This window comes from Dendrobates tinctorius, unplaced genomic scaffold (genome assembly GCF_039654945.1).
Source record: "Dendrobates tinctorius isolate UK_male_01 unplaced genomic scaffold, ASM3965494v1 ptg000138l, whole genome shotgun sequence".
NCBI lineage: Eukaryota > Metazoa > Chordata > Amphibia > Anura > Dendrobatidae > Dendrobates > Dendrobates tinctorius.
Window position 1 is genome coordinate 23,958,600 of NW_027361806.1, and position 24,595 is coordinate 23,983,194.

Consider the following 24,595-nt stretch of genomic DNA (forward strand, 5'->3'; position numbering starts at 1 on the left):
AGATTTGGTTTCCAGTACCATCTCTATGCTGATGACACCCAATTATACGCTTCTTCTCCTGACATCACGCCAGCCTTTCTAGAAAACACCGGCGATTGTCTAAACGCTGTGTCTAACATCATGTCCTCACTATATCTGAAACTGAACCTGTCAAAGACTGAACTCCTTGTGTTTCCTCCCTCTACTAATGCACCTATACCCGACATTGCCATTTCTGTGTGTGGTTCCACTATTACTCCCCAGCCACAGGCCCGCTGTCTTGGGGTCATACTTGACTCCGAGCTTTCCTTTGCCCCCCACATTTGATCACTGGCTCGCTCTTGTCATCTGCACCTCAAAAATATTTCTAGAATTCGACCTTTTCTTACTTTTGACTCCGCAAAAACTCTTACTGTTTCTCTTATTCATTCTCGTCTCGACTATTGTAACTCTCTTCTAATCGGTCTCCCTCTTACCAAACTCTCCCCCCTCCAATCTATCTTGAATGCTCCTTCCAGGATCATATTACTCTCCAATCGTTACACCGATGCCTCTACCTTGTGCCAGTCATTACACTGGCTACCCATCCACTCCAGAATCCAGTACAAACTTATTACCCTCACCCACAAAGCCCTCCATGGCTCAGCACCACCCTACATCTCCTCCCTTGTTTCAGTATACCACCCTACCCGTGCCCTCCGTTCTGCTGATGACCTGAGGTTAGCATCCTCGATAATCAGAACCTCCCACTCCCGTCTCCAAGACTTTACACATGCCGCGCCAATTCTTTGGAATGCACTTCCCAGGTCAATACGATTAGTCCCCAATCCCCACAATTTTAAGCGTGCCCTGAAAACGCATTTATTCAGACTGGCCTACCGCCTCAACACATTAACCTAATCTATCCCTGTGTGGCACAGCCAAAAGTTTTACCATAACCAGGTTCCCCGCATCATGTTCCCACATGCTTTATACATCCATTAGCCCTCTGTGTCTGTACTGTTACACACTTAACATTATGGCTGGTCCATACAATCAGGGCAACTGTTACCACCCACCTCTCGTGTCTACCTCTTTCCTCATAGACTGTAAGCTTGCGAGCAGGGCCCTCATTCCTCTTGGTATCTGTTATGATCTATGTGATTATTGTTATGCTGTAATGTCTATTGTCTGTACAAATCCCCTCCGAAATGTAAAGTGCTGCGGAATATGTCGGCGCTATAGAAATAAAATTTATTATTATTATTATTTATAATGCTCGCTGTATACTATATACTGCTCGCTATATGCTATACACTGTATACTGTTCATTATATACCATATACTACTCGCTATATACTATATACTGCTCGCTATATGCTATGTACTGCATACTGCTTTCTATATACTATATACTTCTCACTACATACTGTATACTGCTTGCTATATACTATATTCGGTATACTGCTTGCTATATGTTATATACTGCTCACTATATGCTATATACTATATACTGCTCGCTATATGCTATTTACTGCATACTGCTTGCTATGTACTATATACTGTATACTGCTCGCTATGTACAATATACTGCTCGCTATATACTGTATGCTGCTCGCTATGTACAATATACTGCTCACTATATACTGTATGCTGCTCGCTATGTACTATATACTGCTCGCTATATACTGTATGCTGCTCGCTATGTACTATATACTGCTTGCTATATACTGTAGGCTGCTCGCTATGTACTATATACTGCTCGCTATATACTGTATACTGCTCACTATATACTGTGTACTGCTTGCTATATACTGTATACTGCTCGCTATATGCTATGTACTGCATACTGCTTTCTATATACTATATACTTCTCACTACATACTGTATACTGCTTGCTATATACTATATTCGGTATACTGCTTGCTATGTACTATATACTGTATACTGCTCGCTATGTACAATATACTGCTCGCTATATACTGTATGCTGCTCACTATGTACAATATACTGCTCGCTATATACTGTATGCTGCTCGCTATGTACTATATACTGCTCGCTATATACTGTATGCTGCTCGCTATGTACTATATACTGCTTGCTATATACTGTAGGCTGCTCGCTATGTACTATATACTGCTCGCTATATACTATATACTGCTCGCTATATACTGTAGGCTGCTCGCTATGTACTATATACTGCTCGCTATATACTGTATACTGCTCACTATATACTGTGTACTGCTTGCTATATACTGTATACTGCTCGCTATATGCTATGTACTGCATACTGCTTTCTATATACTATATACTTCTCACTACATACTGTATACTGCTTGCTATATACTATATTCGGTATACTGCTTGCTATATGTTATATACTGCTCACTATATGCTATATACTGCTCGCTATATGCTATTTACTGCATACTGCTTGCTATGTACTATATACTGTATACTGCTCGCTATGTACAATATACTGCTCGCTATATACTGTATGCTGCTCGCTATGTACAATATACTGCTCGCTATATACTGTATGCTGCTCGCTATGTACTATATACTGCTCGCAATATACTGTATGCTGCTCGCTATGTACTATATACTGCTCGCTATGTACTATATACTGCTCGCTATATACTGTAGGCTGCTCGCTATGTACTATATACTGCTCGCTATATTCTGTGTACTGCTTGCTATATACTGTATACTGCTCGCTATATACTGTATACTGTATAGTGGTTGCTATATAGTGTGCACTGCTTGCTATATACTGTATACTGCTCGGTTTATACTATATTCTGTATACTGCTCCCTATATATTATATATTGTGTACTGCCCAGTATATACTATATACTGCTCGTTATATACTATATTACCATATGTATACTGCTAACTGTATACTATATTCTGTATAGTGCTCGCTATATACTGTATACCTCTTTCTATATGCTATATACTGTACACTGCTCGCTATATACTGTATATTGTGTACTGGTCGGTATATACTATATACTGCTCGCTATATACTATATTCTGTATACTGCTCGCTATATACTGTATACCTCTTTCTATATACTGCTTGCTATATACTGTATACTGCTCGCTATATACTTTATACTGCTCGCTATATACTGTATATTGTGTACTGCTCGCTATATACTGTATACCTTTTTCTATATACTGCTTGCTATATACTGTATACTGCTCGCTATATACTGTATACTGCTCGCTATATCCTGTATATTGTGTACTGGTCGCTATATACTGTATACCTCTTTCTATATACTATATACTGTACACTGCTCGCTATATCCTGTATATTGTGTACTGCTCGCTATATACTGTATACCTCTTTCTATATACTGTACACTGCTCGCTATATACTGTATACCTCTTGCTATATCCTTTGGATTTTGCACTTTTACCTTGTTTTTGGTCATATTTATCCCGATGATGAACAGCAGCTCGGCCAGGAATAGCGCACAGCAGAGATTCTTGTGAATTGTCGTCCTGGTGCTCTGGATTTCACTGAAGAAGAAGAATGTAAAGATGCAGAGGGAGAGACAAATCAGGGAGATGATGATCCCAAGCTGGGTGATTCGTGTGAGGACGCTGTGCTGAGCGGCCACCTAGAGGAGACAAACACACGGAATAAAGAGGATGAGGACGAGCCGCGCCGGAGACTTCACCCGGGATTAACTATTGACGGCAATATGTAATTATCAGCGGCGTTCCGCACATCTCGGGAGAATCATTAGACTGTGTGCACACGCTGCGGATTCTGCTGTGGTTCCGCTGCGTTTTTGGCCCTGCAGTTCCGCAGACATGGTACAGTACCATATTACCCTATGGGTTTTAAAAAACGCTCACGCTGCGGTTTTCTCCGCGTGGTTTATAAACCGCAGCATGTCAATTGTTTCTGTGGATTCCGCTGCGGTTTCACACCTTTAACATAGTAGAGGTCTGAAACCGCATGCCAAACCGCATGTCACTTTACCTGCGGTTTTACCTGCGGTTCCGCGCGGAAAAACCCGCAGGTGAATCCGCCGCATGTGCACATAGCCTTAGTCAGCGGCATTTCATATGCTATGATACCGAGCTCTGGGCTTCTACCTGCCGCGCTCCCACATTTATGGAACTCCAGCGCCCAACGTGCTGAAAACTTGCGGAGCATTTCCCAATGTATTCACCATCATACAACATGGCAGCATACGGGCATGCAGTGACAGATGTCCGGCATGGGCTCCCAATGTACAAAACGTATACTAGTGTAATATTTGGGTGAAATCGAGATGTGGTAAGGGAACGGGGCCTTGGACCAGCAGAGGAATGGTGCAGCAGAAGGACACAAAAGTTAGGGCAAAACAAGAACTTTATGCAGAATGCAGAGGTTCCAGCTGCTCACTGTGCACCGCGTGGAGGTTTCACCTTTTGGAGGCACAGACTCTTGTCAGTTCTTCTGCAACATAAACAAATCTGCAACAGTCTAAATATATTGGGCTTAAATTGGTGGCAAAGTCTGGGAAACCCCATTGTTGCTTCTCCGCCTCCTACACAATCTCACTCTTAAAGGGAGAGAGTCAATCATTCAAAATTAATAATTTAAGCCAACCACAAAGGAAGAGCAACAATCAAAATAGTTTTTATCTTTTCAAATCTGTTCCTCCATTGTGCAAAAAAGAACTTCATTGCAAAATGCTAATAAGGGGGCTCAATGCACTCTTGGCATAGCTAAAAGAGAACACCCTTAAATCCACTTATTTAGCATCACTCTGCCTCCTTTTATGATTCTTGAAAAAATATCCAGCTTAAGTGCCTTGTCCCTGCAATGCAGGAGCCAGAGAAAACATCACTCTCTCCTCTCTGCTGACATCACTCATTAATTACCTGCACCTGATGTCAGAAGCAAGGAGAGTCATGTTTGTGCTGGCTCCATCACAGAGGAGAGAGTGTTGTTTGTGTTCACTCCTACATTACAGTGATATCTGCAAAAAGGAATGAAGTCTGTGCTGATCCTGCACTGCAGTGACATCAGCAGAGAGGAAAGAGTGATGTCTGTGCTGATCCTGTACTGCAGTGACATCTGCAGAGAGGAGAGAGTAATGTCTGTGCTGATCCTGCACTGCAGTAACATCAGCAGAGAGGAGAGAGTGATGTCTGTGCTCACTCCTGCACTGCAGTTACGTGGGCAGAGAGGAGAGAGTGATGTCTGTGCTCACTCCTGCACTGCAGTTACATGGGCAGAGAGGAGAGAGTGATGTCTGTGCTCACTTCTGCACTGCAGTTACATGGGCAGAAAGGAGAGAGTGATGTCTGTGCTGATCCTGCACTGCAGTGACATCAGCAGAGAGGAGAGAGTGATGTCTGTGCTCACTCCTGCACTGCACTTACATGGGCAGAGAGGAGAGAGTGATGTCTGTGCTGATCCTGCACTGCAGTGACATCAGCAGAGAGGAGAGAGTGATGTCTGTGCTGATCCTGCACTGCAGTTACATGGGCAGAGAGGAGAGAGTGATGTCTGTGCTGATCCTGCACTGCAGTGACATCAGCAGAGAGGAGAGAGTGATGTCTGTGCTGATCCTGCACTGCAGTGACATCAGCAGAGAGGAGAGAGTGATGTCTGTGCTGATCCTGCACTGCAGTGACATCAGCAGAGAGGAGAGAGTGATGACTTATGGTTTTTGCTGACTTTTTTTTGCACCAAATGAATAAAAATGGTGTGTAGCGATCATGAATTTTGCACAAAGCCCCAAATTGTTTTTTATTTTCATCTTCAACTGGATCTGCATCTTGCTAGTGTGAAAAATCAAACATTTCTCAAAATGTTACAGAAAATGTGTCAAAACAATTGACATCCATAAAATCGGTCTAGGGGAGGACTTGAGTAGAGTTGTACCAAATTGCTACTTTTTAAAAAAGTTCTATTTTGTAAATCTGTTTAAAACACATGAAACAGCCACATTGATACAAAATTCATAAACCTAAATCACAAAAAACAACTTGGAAAAAAAGGCAAAAATCATTTAATGAATTTGTTGCAAATTAAAAAGTCACTGATTGAGAGGCAATCACTCCAAAACACGGGCGAGAATGCAATGCTGAATCCGGCCTATTTTGTAAATTTGGGTTGAGAGATGTCCTTTAAATCTGTTCAATTTTATTTCTGAGCAGTTTGGGTCTTACTTGCAACATTTTAATGATAATGCAACTTTTTTGCACTAAAAATGTGAAAAAATAGGCAGAACAATTTTGTACAAAGTTCATCAGATGCATGATTCACAACAGTGCCACTTACAAAACTTTCCCCCGGGCACCACGCTATGCATGGAAGCGCATACAGTGAATTTATACTGCCATATACTGGCACTGCATGCACCCAGAGGACATGCTTTAGGAGTATGCTTGGCCTATGGGGCCCTAGAGATATATTTGGGGCATTTGGCGTAGGTGAAAACAGTCCATGACTCTTTAGCTCCCACAACAGTCCATGACTCTTTAGCTCCCAGGCCACGTAACGTGTCTTTGGCACTCAGAAGATGAATGATTTGCAGATTTTACGCTGGATAAGCACTTACAGATTATAAAAAATTAGGAAAATGCTAAATATAAAAAAGCCGTAAGCAAAAGCCGAGATGGATTGAAGCTCATTGACTTCAGCGAGTCTCCTCAAATCCATTTCTATTAAGCATAAAGTAATCTCTGCAGACACCAATGAGAAAATAATATGAAGTCTGTGATTGGGTTTTACCTGATCAATAATTAGAGAACGCGGCGAGTCATTATTTATTTAAAGCTTGGTATATAGAATTAGAGAAGGAGCGGATGTCAGCGCTTTAGTATAAAGCTTAGTAAATAGTTAAATCCATTTCTTATGATTCTGCCTTCTATTAGCCTTAGAAAAATCCCATATTAGTCTGGAGAGGCATGAGTTAACCCCTAAGTTACTATCTAGACATTTTTTTCCAGTAGCCACTTGGCCTTTTTCTACCTCCCAGCTCCCGGGTGTTTAGTTGTGAAATGACAGCTGAGCTTTTGCTCTAACGATTGGGATCACAGGAACCTCCGACCTTGGTTATTTAATGTGATCGTCCACTACTTTTGCTTAGTTTAAAAATGGTTCATGATGGCGTAAACATGAAAAAAAACCACAGACCGTCCGGATCACGGCTACTTCTCGGTAACGCTGCCGGAGTCCTCCCGGATTGTCTGCAGTGGTAATGATCAATCCGAGGTAGAAGGAAGCGTTAAAACTCCAGCTGATGTGGACTGTGTGTGATTGGTGCAGCTAATCGATGGCTGATAATAACAAAAAAGGGAAAACTAATCATTGTATCGTAGAGAAAATGTTGCTGAAGTCACGACCTCCAGCCGACATCTCTGCATCAACAAGAACTCGACTATTTAGGCTCACTCCCGCTTGCGATGAAATCGGACGAATGCAATATGATAAAAAAGAGGTTTGCATTCAGACCAATGTGATTCTATCATTGTGCGCTCATCTGCGGGGTTTTTTCCAGTTCGGATCGGATCACATCCCGCAATAGAAGTCAAAGGTGCGAGATAAAAATCCCACAGCACACGGACCATGCGAGTACTGTCCGATTTTTACACACTGATCGCTTTTGTCTATGTGAAAGCAGTCGGACGGCAATCACACTGTACTCGGATGTAAATCGGTTGCTAGTTGTGAAAAATCAGACACTCGCATGACACTTGCCATTCTTTGCAGGAAAGAAAATTGGACTGATTTTAAAAAATCGCCAGTGTGACTCCAGCCTTTCCTAGATCTCGGCACAAAGAAAGCAAAAAAGATCCCAGAATTGTTTATTTGTTGTTCATCCCGCATTCCGAAAGAATGGAATGAAACGTGATTGACAAGCTGCATGGAACCCTAAGGATTAAAGAGACAATTCTTGGTGCAGAGGCGTCAACAAAACAATCAAAAAGGAATGTCTCTGGAACAGCAGAGATGGAAAAACAATCGACTGGGCAGTAGAGGGTTAATGGGGGCAGATTCTCCTGGATTTACTGTCAGACGTCCCTCTGACCTTACTGGGAGGATTTCCAGCTCTCTGGTGACGTTCACAGGAATAAAGGAAGCTGAGATATCTCCCACGGGTTCAATTGTTACTTTGTTTTTTTGTGTGTTATGTGTATTTTTTATTTATTTTTGGTAATGTGGTTTTTCATATCACAATCTGCACGAAGAATAAAAATGTAAATAATGCAATTCTCTCACCGACCGCTGGGGATTTCTTAAATATAGGAAAGGAGACGACTAAAACCAAAACCAAATTTAATCCAAAATATCTATGTAATGAAATAATCTAATCACTCACACTTTAATAAAAAAATTCCTATCCCTCTGTTTCTACTTTATCTTCCGTGCTGATGATGTTTTGTTTGAGAATCCCCAGTGCATGCTGGGATACTAAAAAGGGACGTCATCGGGGGACCGGGGCTTCAGTCACTGCCGCAGATGATTTCATTAGTGATGTCTATTTCAGGGGCGGCTGCTCTACTGAGCATGTGCTGGTTCTAAGACCTGACACATGCTCAGTATGCGCTCCCTGCTCACAGTGATATACTCCTGTGAATGCTCATTGAAAACGAGAGAACAGAGTCCAGCCCTCCACATGGACGTCACTGATGATGCTTTGCTTCAGGGTGAGGAAAGCATACACAGGAACCTTTTGACATCCCATTTGAGCATGCAATGGGGATTTTCAAGGGAAAGGTCATCAGAGCAAGAGAGAGAGATGAAGCATAGGGAATTTTTAGTTAACGTATATTAGAAAAGTGAATAGTTTAAATACACATTTAGGATTAAGGATGGTTTTGGATCACCCCTTTAACTTTATGATATTTCAAGAAATGCACATGTACATTAGCTGCAATGAACAGACTCTGACATGATCTTTTGTATTGAAACATTTAATGAGCGTGTGCAAAGGTCATTGTGAGGAAGGAAGGAGGAGGTGAGCTGTGACATCACTTATTTGGTGGATCCTATGTTAGTTATCTACCATATATATAGGTGTTATCAGTCATTGTACAGGAGGAGGTGAGCTGTGACATCACCTATTGTGAATGATGGATCTTGTGTTATCAGTTGTATATAGATATGTTATCAGTCATTGTACAGGAGGAGGAGGAGAGCTGTGACATTACCTATTGTAAATGGTGGATCCTGTGTTATCCGCTGTATATAGAGGTATCAGTCATTGTACAGGAGGAGGAGGTGAGCTGTGACATCACCTATTGTGAATGGTGGGTACTGTGTTATATACTGTATATAGAGGTGATATTAGTCATTGTACAGGAGGAGGAGGAGGTGAGCTGTGACATCACCTATTGTGAATGGTGGATCTTGTGTTATCAGCTGTATATAGAGGTGTTATCAGTCACTGTACAGGAGGAGGAGGTTCGCTGTGATATCGCCTATTGTGAATGGTGGGTACTGTGCTATATACTGTATATAGAGGTGATATTAGTCATTGTACAGGAGGAGGAGGTGAGCTGTGACATCACCTATTGTGAATGGTGAGTACTGTGCTATATACTGTATATAGAGGTGATATTAGTCATTGTAATACTACCTTTGATTATTAGGAGCCTCCTGAAAATTCTTCCTTAAAAAACAGGAAGTTTAAATGTAAGACAGCCTCAGTGTGAAAGTTGCAAGATTACTATTTTATATATATATAAAAATTGTAAGATGGAAAAAAAACATTGCTAAAATAAAAACAACTAATCCATGTGCACATAAGCCTGGCTTAAACAATAAGTCCTTTTCTGATGACAGCTTTCCTCTCACATACAATACATCGGGTGTCATAAAACCCATCTCACTCACCGTACTTTGTATTGTTGGCACTGTCTCTGTAAGACACAACATATACAATAAAGCATTGGACAGATCCTCACCTGGTTATAATTGGGGGATGACATCAGAATAGCGAAATGAGTCAGGTGGTCACATTTGCACACAGTGTGGGAAATATTGGAATATTCCACCTCGCACCCACCCGTAGACCACTCTCCCCGCAATGACTCTGGGGCGTATTTCCAAAATGCACATTTTGTTGCTTCCGTATCTATAGATGGCTGAAAACAAACCATAAAGCGGAAAAAAGTTTTATATATTGATAAATAAATGAAAAATAAAATCCACACCATAAAGTGTCACACTGCAGCTCTGTACAACCAGGTGCATGAGTCCTAAATGTTTGAGCTGTTTCCCAGCTTTAAGCCCGGCGTCTGAGCGGCTGTCGGTGGTATATACACCAGGAGGAGCTCAGCAGAAGGATATATTGTTTTTTTGTAAAATGATTAAATAAAACATATATTTTTCATTAAAATCCCTGCTTAGGAGTCCAGTGGGCGGTTCCACTTAACGATTGGGATTGCCATGCTTTATTAGTAGGCCCGCCCACTGGACAATAAGACAAGTTATACTGAATTGCTTCCTATAACACGATACATTAACCTGTTCAGCTCCTTAACATGGAGATACACCCCATTACTATAGTAATATACAGATTAGAAGCCGTTCAGCAGTCTGGAAAAGCTGGATGATGGCCACTGTGGATACTGTTATAGGGGACATATTAGTTTCTCACTGACAACTAATATGTGGGGCATATTATTTGCCACACGGGTTGTCCCCAGCTTTCCCAGACCCCTGAAAGTGAAACCTGACCCAATGTTACTTTGTTACGCTGTGCCCAGCAGTTACAGCATGGCGCCACGGAGCGATGGCGCCCCCTAGATATTTATTTATAAGGTTACTGCGGCAACACATCACTTTCAAACTTCCAGAATTGTAGCTTCTTCAATCAAGTTGCCATAGAAACTGTCCAATGAGAGATAAGATGTATCAATTACAACGATAACTAGAATCATGTTTACTGCAGTGGGAATTCCGGAGATGCAGCAGAAGGCGCACCGTACACCGGTATAACGGGGACGGCGGCTCTACAGCTCGCTCTGCGCCTTCCTAGCACTGGAATGAATACTCGCTTATCTCTCCCAGCCGATTGTGGCCGCATCCACACAACAGGCTCGTTTTCATTTTACTGAGCATTAAAGACAATTCTAATTTGGTTGCGTCGTCTTTCTGATTTAGAGCCCCGGACTGTACGCGGCTTCATAATCGTCCGCTCCGCTGATAGAATTATCGGATTGTGCAGAAAGCCAGTAATTATGCACACTGTACGTTCCTCCTGTAGTAATTCAATAAGGCTGATTTACCTATCTGGAGATAGGCTGCTCTACGCGGCTCATGTTCTCTCCTGTCTTTCTGTAGGATATGTCTAATTTCAGCTTTTTCTAGCCATGGAGCAGATATGGGGACATTGACAGGTCTTATTACCTACTATTCCATCATCCTGTATCCACCTACCAGCCATAAAAAGAGACTAAAGTAATGGCAGAGAATATTGACAGGATAGTATGGGAGGGGGCTGGCTGAGTACAAGGAATGGTCTCAACTAGTCACGGTGAAATTATGTAGAAACAAGGCAGGAGAGCTTCACATTACTAACCTTATAGATAAAAAAAATAACACAGACAGAATAAAGTCCTGTAGTTGAAATAAATATATTCACCTTTGCACCTAATCAATTGAAGCCATGTCCCCCGGAAAAACAGAAAATAATAAGCAACCATAATACTCACCTTTGCAACTAATCCACAGAAGCCAACCAATGTCCCCTGGAAAAACTGAAAATAATAATCAACCATATCCTCTCAACTTTCCAAAATGAAGATAGTCCATACTGTCCCATGACAATCCGGATGATTTGGAGAGCATTCACATCAGTGATGCGATCGTTAGTCATGTCAGCTAGCTCACACTGAGATAGGAGCTTGTGGCACCGCTGACTTTGTAAGAAAGTTCTCACGCAGTGAGCAGTGACGCAAATGAGGTCACCAGTGTTCATCAGCTATGAACTCCGGTGAACTTTCTCATGGCAACTCAGCGCTACATACTGCAGAAGTATGATTATGCTCCTGTCTCAGTGTGAGGCGGCTGGCGGAGAGAATAGTCAATAGTATGACTGCTCTCCAAATCATCCTGATTGTCGTGGGACAGTATGGATTTTTTAATGTTGGAAAGGTGAGGGATATGGTTGTCTATTATTTTTTTGTCTTTTACAGGTGACATGGGCATCTCTGGATAAAGTGTAAGGGTGATATTATGATAGTTTATTATTTTCTGTCTTTTACAGGTGACATGGGCTTCAGTGGATTAGGGGTAAAGGTGAGTATAACTTATTTTTTATTTTTATTTCAAATAAAGGAGTCTGTGCCATTATTTCAATTACAGGATTTTATTCTGGCTGTTTTTTACAATCTGACTATGGGGTTAGTAATGGGGGCACCTTACAGACATCTCTCCATTACTAACCTATGTGCTTGATGTCGGCGGCCATAAAACAGCAGATGTTAAACACACAACTATTACACCACTTGCCACCGTGTGAGGGTAAGTGGGAAGAGCTGGGCAATGCATTGAAAACAGCGCATCTAATAGATGTGCCTTTTGTGGGGTTGCTGTGGGCTGCTATTTTCAGGCTCGGGGGGCAATATCCATTAAATTATTTATTTAACCTCTTCACCCCCAAGGGTGGTTTGCATGTTCATGACCGGGCCAATTTTTACAATTCTGACCACTGTCCCTTTATGAGGTAATAACTCTGAAACACTTCCATGGATCCTGGTGATTCTGACATTGTTTTCTCGTGACATATTGTACTTCATGTTAGTGGTAAAATTTCATTCAAATAACTTGCGTTTATTTGTGAAAAAAACGGAAATTTGGTGAAAATTTCGCCATTTTCCAACTTTGAATTTTTATGCCCTTAAATCACAGAGTTATGGCACACAAAAAACTTGATAAGTAACATTTCCCACATGATTACTTTACATCAGCACAATTTTGGAACCAAAATTTTTTTTTGTTAGGAAGTTATAAGGGTTAAAAGTTGACCAGCGATTTCTCATTTTTGCAACACCATTTTATTTTTACGAACCACATCACATTTGAAGCCACTTGGTCTATATGATAGAAAATACCCAAAAGTGACACCATTCTAAAAACTGCACCCCTTAAGGTGCTCAAAACCACATTCAAGAAGTTTATTAACCCTTCAGGTGCGTCACAGGATATTTTTGAATATTTAAAAAAAAAAATGAACATTTAACTTTTTTTCACAAAAAAAATACTTCAAGTTCAATTTTTTTTATTTTACTAAGGGTAACAGGAGAAATTGGACTGCAAAAGTTATTGTGCAATTTGTCCTGAGTACGCTGATACCTGATATGTGGGGGGGGGACCACTGTTTCGGCGCATGGCAGAGCTCAGAAGGGAAGGAGTGCCGTTTGACTTTTTCAATGCAAAATTGGCTGGAATTCAGATTGGACGCCATGTCACGTTTGGAGAGCCCCTGATGTACCTAAACAGTGGAAACCCCCCACAAGTGACCCAATTTTGGAAACTAGACCCCACAAGGAACTTATCTAGTTATGTGGTGAGAACTTTGTACCCACAAGGACTTCACAGAAGTTTATAACGTACAGCGGTACAATTAAAAAATCACATTTTTTCCAAAAAAAGGTTTCTTCACCCCCCAATTTTTATTTTCCCAAGGGTAACAGGACTCTAAAAGTTATTGTGCAATTTGGCCTGAGTACGATGATACCCCACATGTGGGGGTAAACCACTATTTGGGCGCATGGCAGAGCTCGGAAGGGAAGCAGCGCTGTTATGAATGAGTCACCGAAGGAGGAAAAAACAAAAATACAAGCTAAGTCCAGAAAACCGGAGAGGTTGGTAGCTATCGGATTGCAGACCCCTGATCCTATCCACAACAACTAACAGTAGCCGTGGGGGGTTCCTACGATGCCCTAGACCCCTCGATCACAGCCGGAGAACTAAATAGGCCTAAAGAAAGAAAGAGGAAATCTAAACTGCCCCAGAGCAGACCCCAAAGCAATAGGCAGCCCCCAACATATAATGACGGTGAAGCAAGATGAAAACACTAACACAGATAGAAAGATAGGTTGAGCAAACGATGGGGCCCAAGCTAACTAAAAAGGACAGGATAGAAAAGCTGCTGTCTGCAATCCGTAAAAAACCCTACCAAAAAATGTACCAACCGACTGATAGGAAAAACAGGCCCTGAAGTCGCTAGGACTTCAAAAAGACTATATCAGCACTCAGGTAAATTCTGAAGACAGAACAAAGAGACAAACTGATCAGAGACAAAAATGGAACTCAGCACACCCCAGACCAGGGATGGCTGAACTCCAAAAAACAAGGTAAACAAAACAAAACTAGTAAGTTCAATAGCAGAGCAAAAACTTATCTTTGGGAAGCAGGAATCAGACTGGTCTCCAAGAATCCAGCAGAGAAATCACCAGCGACTCAGAAGGGCGTCGGCTGCCTTATATCCAGTCAGAGTTTCCTGTTACCCAGTCATCATCTACCAGATCAGGTGTTTGGTAATCAGCCTCACTACCTTCCTTCACCAGAAGAGGAAGTTCATCAGACATTGACGGTGAAGGGGAAAATGAACTCACAACACAGCGCCATTTGACGTTTTTGGCTGGAATTGAGATCGGACACCATGTCGCGTTTGGAGAGCCCCTGATGTACCAAAACAGTGGAAACCCCCCACAAATGACACCATTTTGGAAACTAGACCCCCAGGGAACTTATCTAGATGTGTGGTGAGCACTTTGAACCCCCAAGGGCTTCACAGAAGTTTATAACGCCCGGGCGTGAAAATAAAAAAATCATATTTTTTCAACAAACATGATCTTTTAGTCACCAATTTTTTTATTTTCCCAAGCGTACCAGGAGAAATTGGACCCCAAAAGATGTTGTCCAATTTGTCCTGAGTATGCTGATACCCCATATGTGGGAGAAAACTACTGTATGGGCAAACGTCAGGGCTCGGAAGGGAAGTAGTGACGTTTTGGAATGCAGACTTTGATGGAATGGTCTGCGGGTGTCATGTTGCTTTTGGAGAGCCCCTGATGTACCTAAACAGTGGAAACTCCCCACAGGTGGCCCCATTTTGGAAACTAGACCCCCCAAGGAACTTACCTAGATGTGTGGTGAGCACTTTGAACCCCCAAGTGCTTCACAGAAGTTTATAATGCCCAGGCGTGAAAATAAAAAATCATTTTTTTCACACAAAAATGATATTTTGTCCCCAATTTTTTATTTTCCTACGGGTAACAGGAGAAATTGGACCCCAAAAGTTGTTTTGCAAATTGTCCTGAGTAGACTGATACCCCATATGTGGGGGTAAACCACTGTCTGGGCGCATGGCAGAGCTTGGAAGGGAAGGAGCATCATTTGACTTTTTCAATGCAGAATTGGCTGGAATTGAGATCAGACGCCATGTTGCATTTGGAGAGCCCCTGATGTGCCCAAACAGTGGAAACCCCCAATTCTAACTCCAACCCGAACCCCAACACACCCCTAACCCTAATCTCAGCCCTAACCCTAATGGGAAAATGGAAATAAATACATTTTCTTTTAATTTTATTATTTTTCCCTAACTAAGGGGGTGATAACGGGGGTTTGATTTACTATTTATGCAAAACACAAGCCGCGGAGACACCATCACATGTTTCTCAACGCAAGCAATGACTAGCCAGGTCTTTCCCTGGGAAGGAACAACCACGGGAAGGGCAGTCTCCAATGAAGGAAACCACCTATGCCAAAACATGGTATCCATCCACAGACAGCTGCCCTTCCCGTGGTTGTTCCTTCCCAGGGAAAGACCTGGTTGGTCATTGCTTGCGTTGAGAAACATGTGATGGTGTCTCTGCGGCTTGTGTTTTGCATATTTTACATATTTCCCATAAGGGATGGGGGCATTGCTCTAGAATCACTGCGTTGAGAAACATATGATGGTGTCTCCGCAGTGCCGGATGTTGATCTCCATGAGTTCATTCATCCTCATTTTTCACAGTGATTTACTATTTATGGCGGTTTTTATGTTTGGCGGCTGTCGCACGCTAAAAGACGCTTTTTATTGTAAAAATAGTTTTTGCTTCACCACATATTGAGAGCTATAATTTTTCCGAATTTTGACCCACCGAGTCATGTGAGGTCTTATTTTTTGTGGGAGAGTTCACGTTTTTATTGGTACCATTTTCGGGCACGTGACATTTTTTGATCGCTTTTTATTCAGATTTTTGGGACGTAGAATGAACAAAAACCAGCGTTTCATGAATTTCTTTTTCATGAATTTCTTTTGGGGGGGTGCGTTTACACCGTTCCGCGTGTGGTGAAATTGATAAGACGGTTTTATTCTTCGGGTCAGTACGATTACAGCGATACCTCATTTATGTTGTTTTTTTATGTTTTGGCGCTTTTATGCAATGAAAACAATTTTATATAAAATAATTATTTTTGCATCGCTTTATTCTGCAAGCTATAACTTTTTTTTTTTTTTTGGCTCATGATGATGAATGGCCGCTCGTTTTTTGCGGGACGAGATGACGTTTTCAGTGGTACCATGGATATTTATATGCGTCTTTTTGATCGCGCGTTATTGCACTTTTTGTTCGGCGGTATGATAATAAATCATTATTTTTTGCTTCGTTATTTATTTTTATTTTTTAAGGGGATCGCTAAAGGGGTTAACTAATGGGACAGTTTTATAGGGTGGGTCGTTACGAACGCGGCGATACCAAATATGTGTACTTTTATTGTTTTTTTTTTTATTTCCAAAAAATGAATTTATTAGGGAATTTTTTTTTTTTAATTTATTTAGCGACTTTTTAAAAATTATTTTTACACTTTTTTTTTAACTTTATTACATTGTTCCAGGTGGGACATCACTGTCATGTGACAGATCGCTGATCTGTCACATCACAGATCACTGTGACAGATCAGCGATCTGTCACAGGCATAGACGCAGACTTCCTCATGCCTGCGCTTTGCAGGCATGAGGAAGCCAGCTCCCTGCAGGCCCCCGAAGGTCCCCGTCGCCATCTTCGATTCGGGTACCTGCAGGGATGGAGACCCCCGCAGCAGCGCTGCACATTGCCCTGCTGTGGGGGGCTCAGGGAAGCGCGGAGGGAGCTCCCTCCCTGCCGATGCTTCCCTTTAACCCCCGGTACACCGCGATCATGTTTGATCATGGTGTGAAAGGGGTTAACGTGTCGGGGGTGGTCTGTGACCGCCTCTGACACATTGTGCCGGGTGTCAGCTGTGATAATCAGCTGACACCCGGCCGCGATCAGCGGCGCTAGACGTACTATCCCGCCCATGGGTATAGGGGCCCAGGTCCCATGGACGGGATAGTACGTCTGATGTCAGAAAGGGGTTAAATAATAAAAAAAAAGGTTTGTATAGAATAGAGATTCTTGATAACCAGCCATAATAAAGATGACAGCTGAGAGTTGCAGCCCACAGCTGTCAGTTTTGCCTGGGCTGGTTATTAAAAATAGAAGAGACTCAGCATAATTTTTTATTTACCGTATGTATAGCACAGATGGCGGCTGATGAATACTCCCTTCAGCAGCCACCTGATCTTGCTGTTATCAGTGGCAGCAGATGTAGACTGAGGAGAGTAGTACTCTCTCTCATCAGCCCAACCTGTGATTGGCGGTAACCGCAGCTCTCTGACGGGAAAGAAATGAATCTTACCACTGAATCAGAGCAAAGGCACCAGTGTTTCTCGCACTGTTATGCAGATGACGGAGTGGGAAGCAGCTGATGTTCGGGGTGCCGAACCTGAACAGTAACACAGAGATCCTGGAGAAGTCCGTGTTCGGGGGAACAGTAGGTGTTCAGTATGGATCTCGAACTTTAATATTCATGTTCGCCCATTTCTATTTAAGAGTACTCTCCCTGAATGAGTGTGGAGGAGCAGAGAAGATCAAATCCGGGAGAGTATAGATTAGACATATAAACCAGCAGAAAGAAAGTCGCAACATAAGGTAGTAAAGTGTATACCAAAGATTCATAACTTTGTAAAGGCTGTTTAAGATAATAAAGATAGTTACTGTTTAAGCCTAGTTTTTTCAAATCCCAATTTTTATATTGTCTTTGTGGGCTAACTGAAAACTCATTCCATTATATCAAGGCTGAGACATCACTAAGCATTGCTTATGCCGATGTGATTTCTCTGACTTGATGCACCACGCCATGCAGCTAACTGGTTGGATATAATTCAGACATTGCTTAGTGCTGAGACTTCCTGCTGAGGAAGGGGAAGAGAGAGCTGCCTTGCTCATGGTCGAGACCCAGAACTACTGACATGGTAGCCGTAGCGGGTGGTAAAATTCATTCCATGCAGACATTATTTGGGGTTTATGTAGGAACCCTCGAGTCTAATCGAATAGAATACAGTTACCTGTCCTTCTTTCTGCAAAGCACAAAATATCACTTTTATTTATCAAGAAGATACAGAAATGAGCTCACCTGTAAATGCTTTAGAATAAACAGGATTTTTTCCAGTTGGTAAAGTGTCGGAGGATTGGAGTTGATCGCTGCTGCAATTACTGGAGAATTTACAATCTCGCTTGCCTCTAAGGTGTTATAATTGTCTGTTTCTGCCTTGTCTTCCGATGATGTAAGGAGAGATCCGATGTTGTCATATCGAAGGAACACGACACTTACCGTACCTGGCGTCAGGAGGAGAACACAGAAATGTCAGTCTGCACATCAGAAGCTCGTGCATTTTGTAGCGTTGTGCCTTTCCTGCTGTTTTGTGTAAAGTCGACATGTCATCAACATACACACAAGGCAGACAGATACCATACAGTATATATGTATGGGAGAGCAAAAACAAAGAAGATTCTTCCTATTGCTTCCATATAAGGGTTTGTGTACACGGCGTCACTTTGACGGTGACGCACCCGCTTGTTTTTTTAAGGTGAAGTTGGTATAGGAAAATGCTGTCAGTCATTCTCCCGAAAAGGCTTCGTGGCATATTTCAGACATTTTGCAGCTGCTCTAACTACTTTATTTTTCCACTAGTGAACTAGATGAAAGTTTGTTTTGTTGTTTTGCTGTTTTTTTTTTGCCGCTTGATCTATAATTTTAATTGGCGACATTTTGAAGCATTTAAATCTTGTTGACTAACTTTTATTAATTTTTTTTTGGTGGGGTGGGCATTGGATAAAATACATCGAGATTGGGACTTTTGTTGCCTTATAAATATACACTGGCCTTTGGCACAGTCTAAGAGGCATGAAGCCATTTTACCCGTGTGCACCCTGTGCTTGCATTGGATACCTTTTAGAGTGACAGAGGAAGCTTTCTCCCTCTGTCGAACCGCCTGGATGCTGCTGTATCTAATGGTCCAATGCATCTAGGGGGTTGCCAATGCAGTAGTCCTCCATTAGTGCTGCAGGCACTTCCCGATAACAGCATGATTTATGGTGATGTACAGCGCCACCTGGTGGAGGATAATAGATAAAGTAGCCAACCGTCTGATGAATAAATTGGCATCTGCAGGATCGTGCCACAATTTTTTTTGTAGATTCTAAATGATTTATAAAGAAACTTCTGTATGAATCTGGAGTCGAGGACTTGTCGTTTCTAGATTTCTATGTGCACCTCCGTGTTGCAGAAAGTTCAGAGTTTTCACAACTTTTCCTGCCTCGCTTCTCTATTACCCTTTTTTTTGTTGAATGACAAGAAAAACCAACACCCAAAGTTTCCTCAAGAACATTTCCCAAGACGTTACATTGTTGCGACTCCCCGGCCATAGAATTAGACTTTTTAAATATTGCATTATTCTGTCATTTATCAATCATATAAATACAGATAAAGGGGTCTGTTCCCGTCCGTCATCCTCAGAGCCGGCGGTTTCCTGTTGTGAATTGGATGCCAAATAATTATTCTTTTAGCTCGATACTTTCATTTCGCATTCCCGTCTACCTCCACAAACACACTAACAGTAAATACATGTATATTCCCCCTAAATACACGGTAGATGGTTGTTTGCCTAATTGCACCTAGATTAATACTTGAGGGGGCGATTTGACAAATGCTGTCAGGTCTCGCATTGCATTGTGCTCATTTATTCAGCTAATACTATTTTAATGAGCTGTGGCACATTTCTTTGATTAAATCGTTCTTTAAAGTCATTTGCTCCGGCTATTAAGGACTGAGCTCGCAGTGTTATTCACCTCCATTGTCATTGGTATTCAGAGCCTGGATCCCGCTGTCTGAGCTGCTAGAGAAAACAATGCACGGTATACAGGTGACTGTGGATGTATATGACGCAAATGAACTGTGTATCGTATATATTCACAGACCCCTGAGCACAATGAACAGACACTACAGCATTACACATCTGAAGATACATTATCACAATGAAATGAAAAAAAAGGTTACTTTCTCCCTCAAAATCATCAGATTCCTCTTCTTCTGCTGTCATTATTCCGATCATTGCGTTGGCTACTAAGCATCCCCCATATACTGAACTTCATGACACTATTGTATGAAGCCCTAGCCTTATTAATATATTCACATAATTGAATATGTCACTACCCCCCACAAGATCAGCACACTCTTCTCCTGCTGCTGTCATCACAATATTCCAATGGTTACACAATGTTATTTCTTCTCATTTATGATGGTGTCTCTGCCAGATGTAATCTCATCCTTGTTATTATAAGATGAATGAGCAAGTCACTCTCCCCTACAAAATCAGCACATTCCTCTCCTGCTGTTGTCATAGCAATCAACATCTGATTGGCATTGTTGTTACATCTCTACTCAATCATAACAGTAACAGTGTCAGATGTAACTCCATATTTATTAATAGCATCACATGAGTGAACAGGTCACTGCCCCCGAGAAGATCAACACATTCATCTCCTGCTGCTATCATTAATCCAAATAACATCTAATTGGCCTCACTGTTCCATCTCTTTTCTCTTTTCATCTCTAACGCTATTCACATTTACGATAGTGCCTACCATTGTTGGATGTACCGTATTTTCCTAGTTATTATAAGGTGAAAGAAAAAGACACTGCCCCTTATAAAATCACTATATTCCACTCCTGCTATTATCACTCGCAACGTCTGATTGATTACAGTGCTCCATCTCTATTCATTTTAGACATTGATCCTGTGTGATCTAATCTTATCCTTATCAATATAATTACATGCGTGTAAAACAACAAGTCACTGCTCCCTACAAGATCAGAACGTTCATCTTCTGCTGCTATTATCACTCACAACATCTGACTGGCTACAGTGCTCCATCTCTACTTATTCCTGACAGTGACTCTGCCAGCGCCAATCCCATCCTTATTAATAGAGATGAGTGAACCTGAACTGTAAAGTTCGAGGGTTCGTGCGGCACACCTAGTGTCCAGTGCTGAACTCCGAACACGGACATCTCCTGGAAGTCCGTTTTATGGTTCGGGAGTCTGGGGAGGAGAGAGAACGAGAGCGAGAGAGGGAAAGAAAGAGAGATTATCATTTTCCAGCTCCAACGTTTTGGTCCGCATTGATTTCAATGGGGTTCGAGTTCAGGCCTAAGTTCAGGTATATTTCTGGTACCCTTACCAAACTTTGGACTACAGTTTGGTTGAGTACCAGATCCTGAACTTTCACGGGTCTGCTCATCCCTACTTATTCATATCATCACATACATAATGTAGTCACTGCCTCTCATAAAATCAGTGCACTCTTGTGCCGCTGCTGTCACCATCCTCTTCATCTGAATGGCCAAACATAATCTGTACCAGTCTACTTCACAACCTTGGCCTTAACTTCCGCAGTCTTATATGATTACATGATAGGTCACTGTCTGCAACAAGATCAACATTCTCCTCCGCCGCTGCTGTAATAATTTGTATAACCCTAGTGATACACCTATACACCTATAGATACACACAGACTTCATGATGTCACGGCTCTCACCGCTATACTTTCTCTACTTGGAGAGAATTTTGGTGACTGCAATATATGTGCCTTCCCAACCACCTAGCGGCTATGCCTCTTTCTATAGCAATCCCTGTGCACGCTGGCAGATTTGTTGTCTTTCTAGTGACTGAATCCGTGGCCAGAAAATCCTTCAGCGCCACTGAACAATCCTATATCTGATATATTTTCAGTAGCTGAGATCCCGATTCTCGACGTGCAGCCACGATATCGGCACTATATAAAATCCTACTAATGCGTACGATACTTTAGTTATTAATCTCCAGCCTATAAGAAGTTACGACACAATATAATTAAGAGCAGGGAGCGCCATCCAAATTCCGCTCATTTTCTTGCTAATGAAGAAGCGTAAAGTTTAATTACATTTGAATATGCGATACAATGTAGCATGATAAACAATTCTACGTATTAATGACGGTTCCCCTTTAATTACGGCCCATTAATGTGCCCGTTATTTCTACGCCTGCCGCAATTTGCATACAAATATTTAGATCATTAGCCTTTTCATTGCAAATGGAATATCTGAGGCTTTCGGAAGACTTGTTTAACCCGCCAGAACCCTACAGCAAATTGTTCTAACCTTTCCCGTCCTACACACGGCGACGCACGTTCGCTCCTTACCATTCGGCGCCGAGGCTTCTTTTTTCTTTGGAGAAATCTTGATGTAATCTCCTTCCATGAGAGCGTGCGGGTGAATGTGCTTCATGCGGTTAGAGTCAAAGGTAAACAGTTTGAGAGCTGCAAAAGACAGCGGAGGAATTACGTGTTACTGCGGCGCGCGGCTGCTGACGGAAAGAATTATGGCAAATGTATACAGCTCTCAAAATAGGTACGAGGGGGAACAGTCGAAAAGGCACAAAATCTCCCGGACTCTCGCAACACAAAGAACTTTCTGGATAAACCACAGAGGCTGCGACAAAGCTCTTTTGGGTTATTCCACAGGAATGTAACTGAACTTATGAGGGGTCGTCCCATAAAGAACATTATCACATATAGCCGATACATGTATATGTGGGGGCCCGACCAAGAAAAAATCTCCCGAGTGACGTAACTTGAAGCTCGCGAGCCCCAATTCAAAATCTCCAAAAGTGCCCTCAACTATTGGCCTTTAATACTATTGGATTTATTTTGTGGGTAAAGGGACCTTTTTGTGCCCCCCCCCAAGCTCCAGGGCCCAGGTGAGACCGTGACATCTATCCTGGGGGGCCACATGATCCCCCTAAGAATGGAACGGGAGTGCACACACATGATCAACTCCCCATTCACTTGGGACCTGCGGTCACGCATGTGCACTCAGAAGTGAACAGAGTGGTAGAGTCATAAATGCGCATAACCGCGGCAAGTATATGGGGACAGGGGACCCCAGTTACCGGTATCGATGGGCATCTGTCATTTGCTGCTGAATGTTATTGATGGAAAAACCTTTTTTTTAATACTGCAAAATATGCAATTATTTAAATGAGTGAGAACCCAAAGTCTGAGACTCCTGTAGGTCAGCTCTCACCTCCGTGACCCAAGTGTAAACGGAGCATTAGTGCATATCCTTGGCCACCGCTACATTCACTTCTACGGGTCTGTAGGAGCGGTAGCACCTTTGTGTGACCATCGTTCCTAGAAACAGTAGCACACACTGCTGCACCATTACCATGGAGGACAGGGGACAGGACAGGGGGCACATGATCAAGGCGCATGAAGCCACTACAGATCTGCACTAAGGAACCATTGGCATCTAAGTGTCACAGTATAGTGCTCGACATGGTGCGGTATGTGAGAGGTATTCATGGGATGGATCACTCCCTACTAGGGCATCTAATGGAGCGTGTCACCACGAGAGATCCCTCTTCTGCATGTCCCCACATTTAGCTGGCGAGGTACAATATAACCTCATAGACGTCTAATGGAGCCATATGACATCTCTGCACCCTTTGGAGGATTGTAGAGAGCTGTGATGACGAGTGCAGGTGCAGGAGAGGAGATCTGTAGCCTTCGCACTCTTGGAGTAGGCAATGTTCTTGCACCAGAATACTGTGACCTTCGGACTCATTGCGAATCATTTTTTTGTGTTTTATATAGTGGTGGCCTCTAGTTTCCGCCCATGTTGAGCTCATGACAACCCCATAGATCCTCGGATCTGCATTGTCACCAGAGGAGATATAAGGACATAAAGTCAACCTCAAGGGTGTCCTGCCCCAGCTGTAACCTCTATGATAAGCTTTTATTTACCGTGGTACAAGAACCAACCAAACCCTGGTGAATCACAAGAAGACGTGTTTCTGAGCGTCGGTGCTATGGACATCCACATGTACGGGTGTGTGACTGTGTCTGGGATCAAGGACCTCGGGACCAGAACCAAGGATCTTGTGTCATGTGAACCTTTCATAGCGTTGATCGATCGTTGAAGATCCCAGAGGATGAACTACTCAAATGATGGCCAATCCCAAGGGCTCATGCACAGTCCGAGTGTGATCCAACAAAACCCGGATGGCACCTGGACCAATGCTATTCTATGGGGCCATATACTATCCGATTATTTTCGTCGGACTGAGCCGGTGTGAGGAAAAATCATAGCGTGCCCAAGTTGGATGTGATTATAGGATCGCACTGGGCCATGCAAGTCAATGAGTCCGTGGAAACATCGGTCCCAGCGCGGATGATATCTGAGTTCGGTTCCATTTTCAGACACAATGGAGAAGAT

At 42.4% G+C, this 24,595-nt stretch overlaps 1 protein-coding gene across 1 annotated transcript in view; it reads right to left on the minus strand.

Moving 5' to 3' along the window:
* Positions 1 to 24,595, minus strand: part of ADGRL4 (adhesion G protein-coupled receptor L4) — a 166,474-nt gene that overhangs the window by 50,275 nt on the left and 91,604 nt on the right. Inside the window, exons 8-11 of the mRNA XM_073544869.1 lie at positions 22,522 to 22,638; positions 18,417 to 18,619; positions 9,890 to 10,069; positions 3,388 to 3,591 (exon numbers count right to left, since the gene is read on the minus strand). Of these exons, the coding sequence (XP_073400970.1) occupies positions 3,388 to 3,591; positions 9,890 to 10,069; positions 18,417 to 18,619; positions 22,522 to 22,638 (704 nt within the window). The remainder of the gene's footprint in view (positions 1 to 3,387; positions 3,592 to 9,889; positions 10,070 to 18,416; positions 18,620 to 22,521; positions 22,639 to 24,595) is intronic.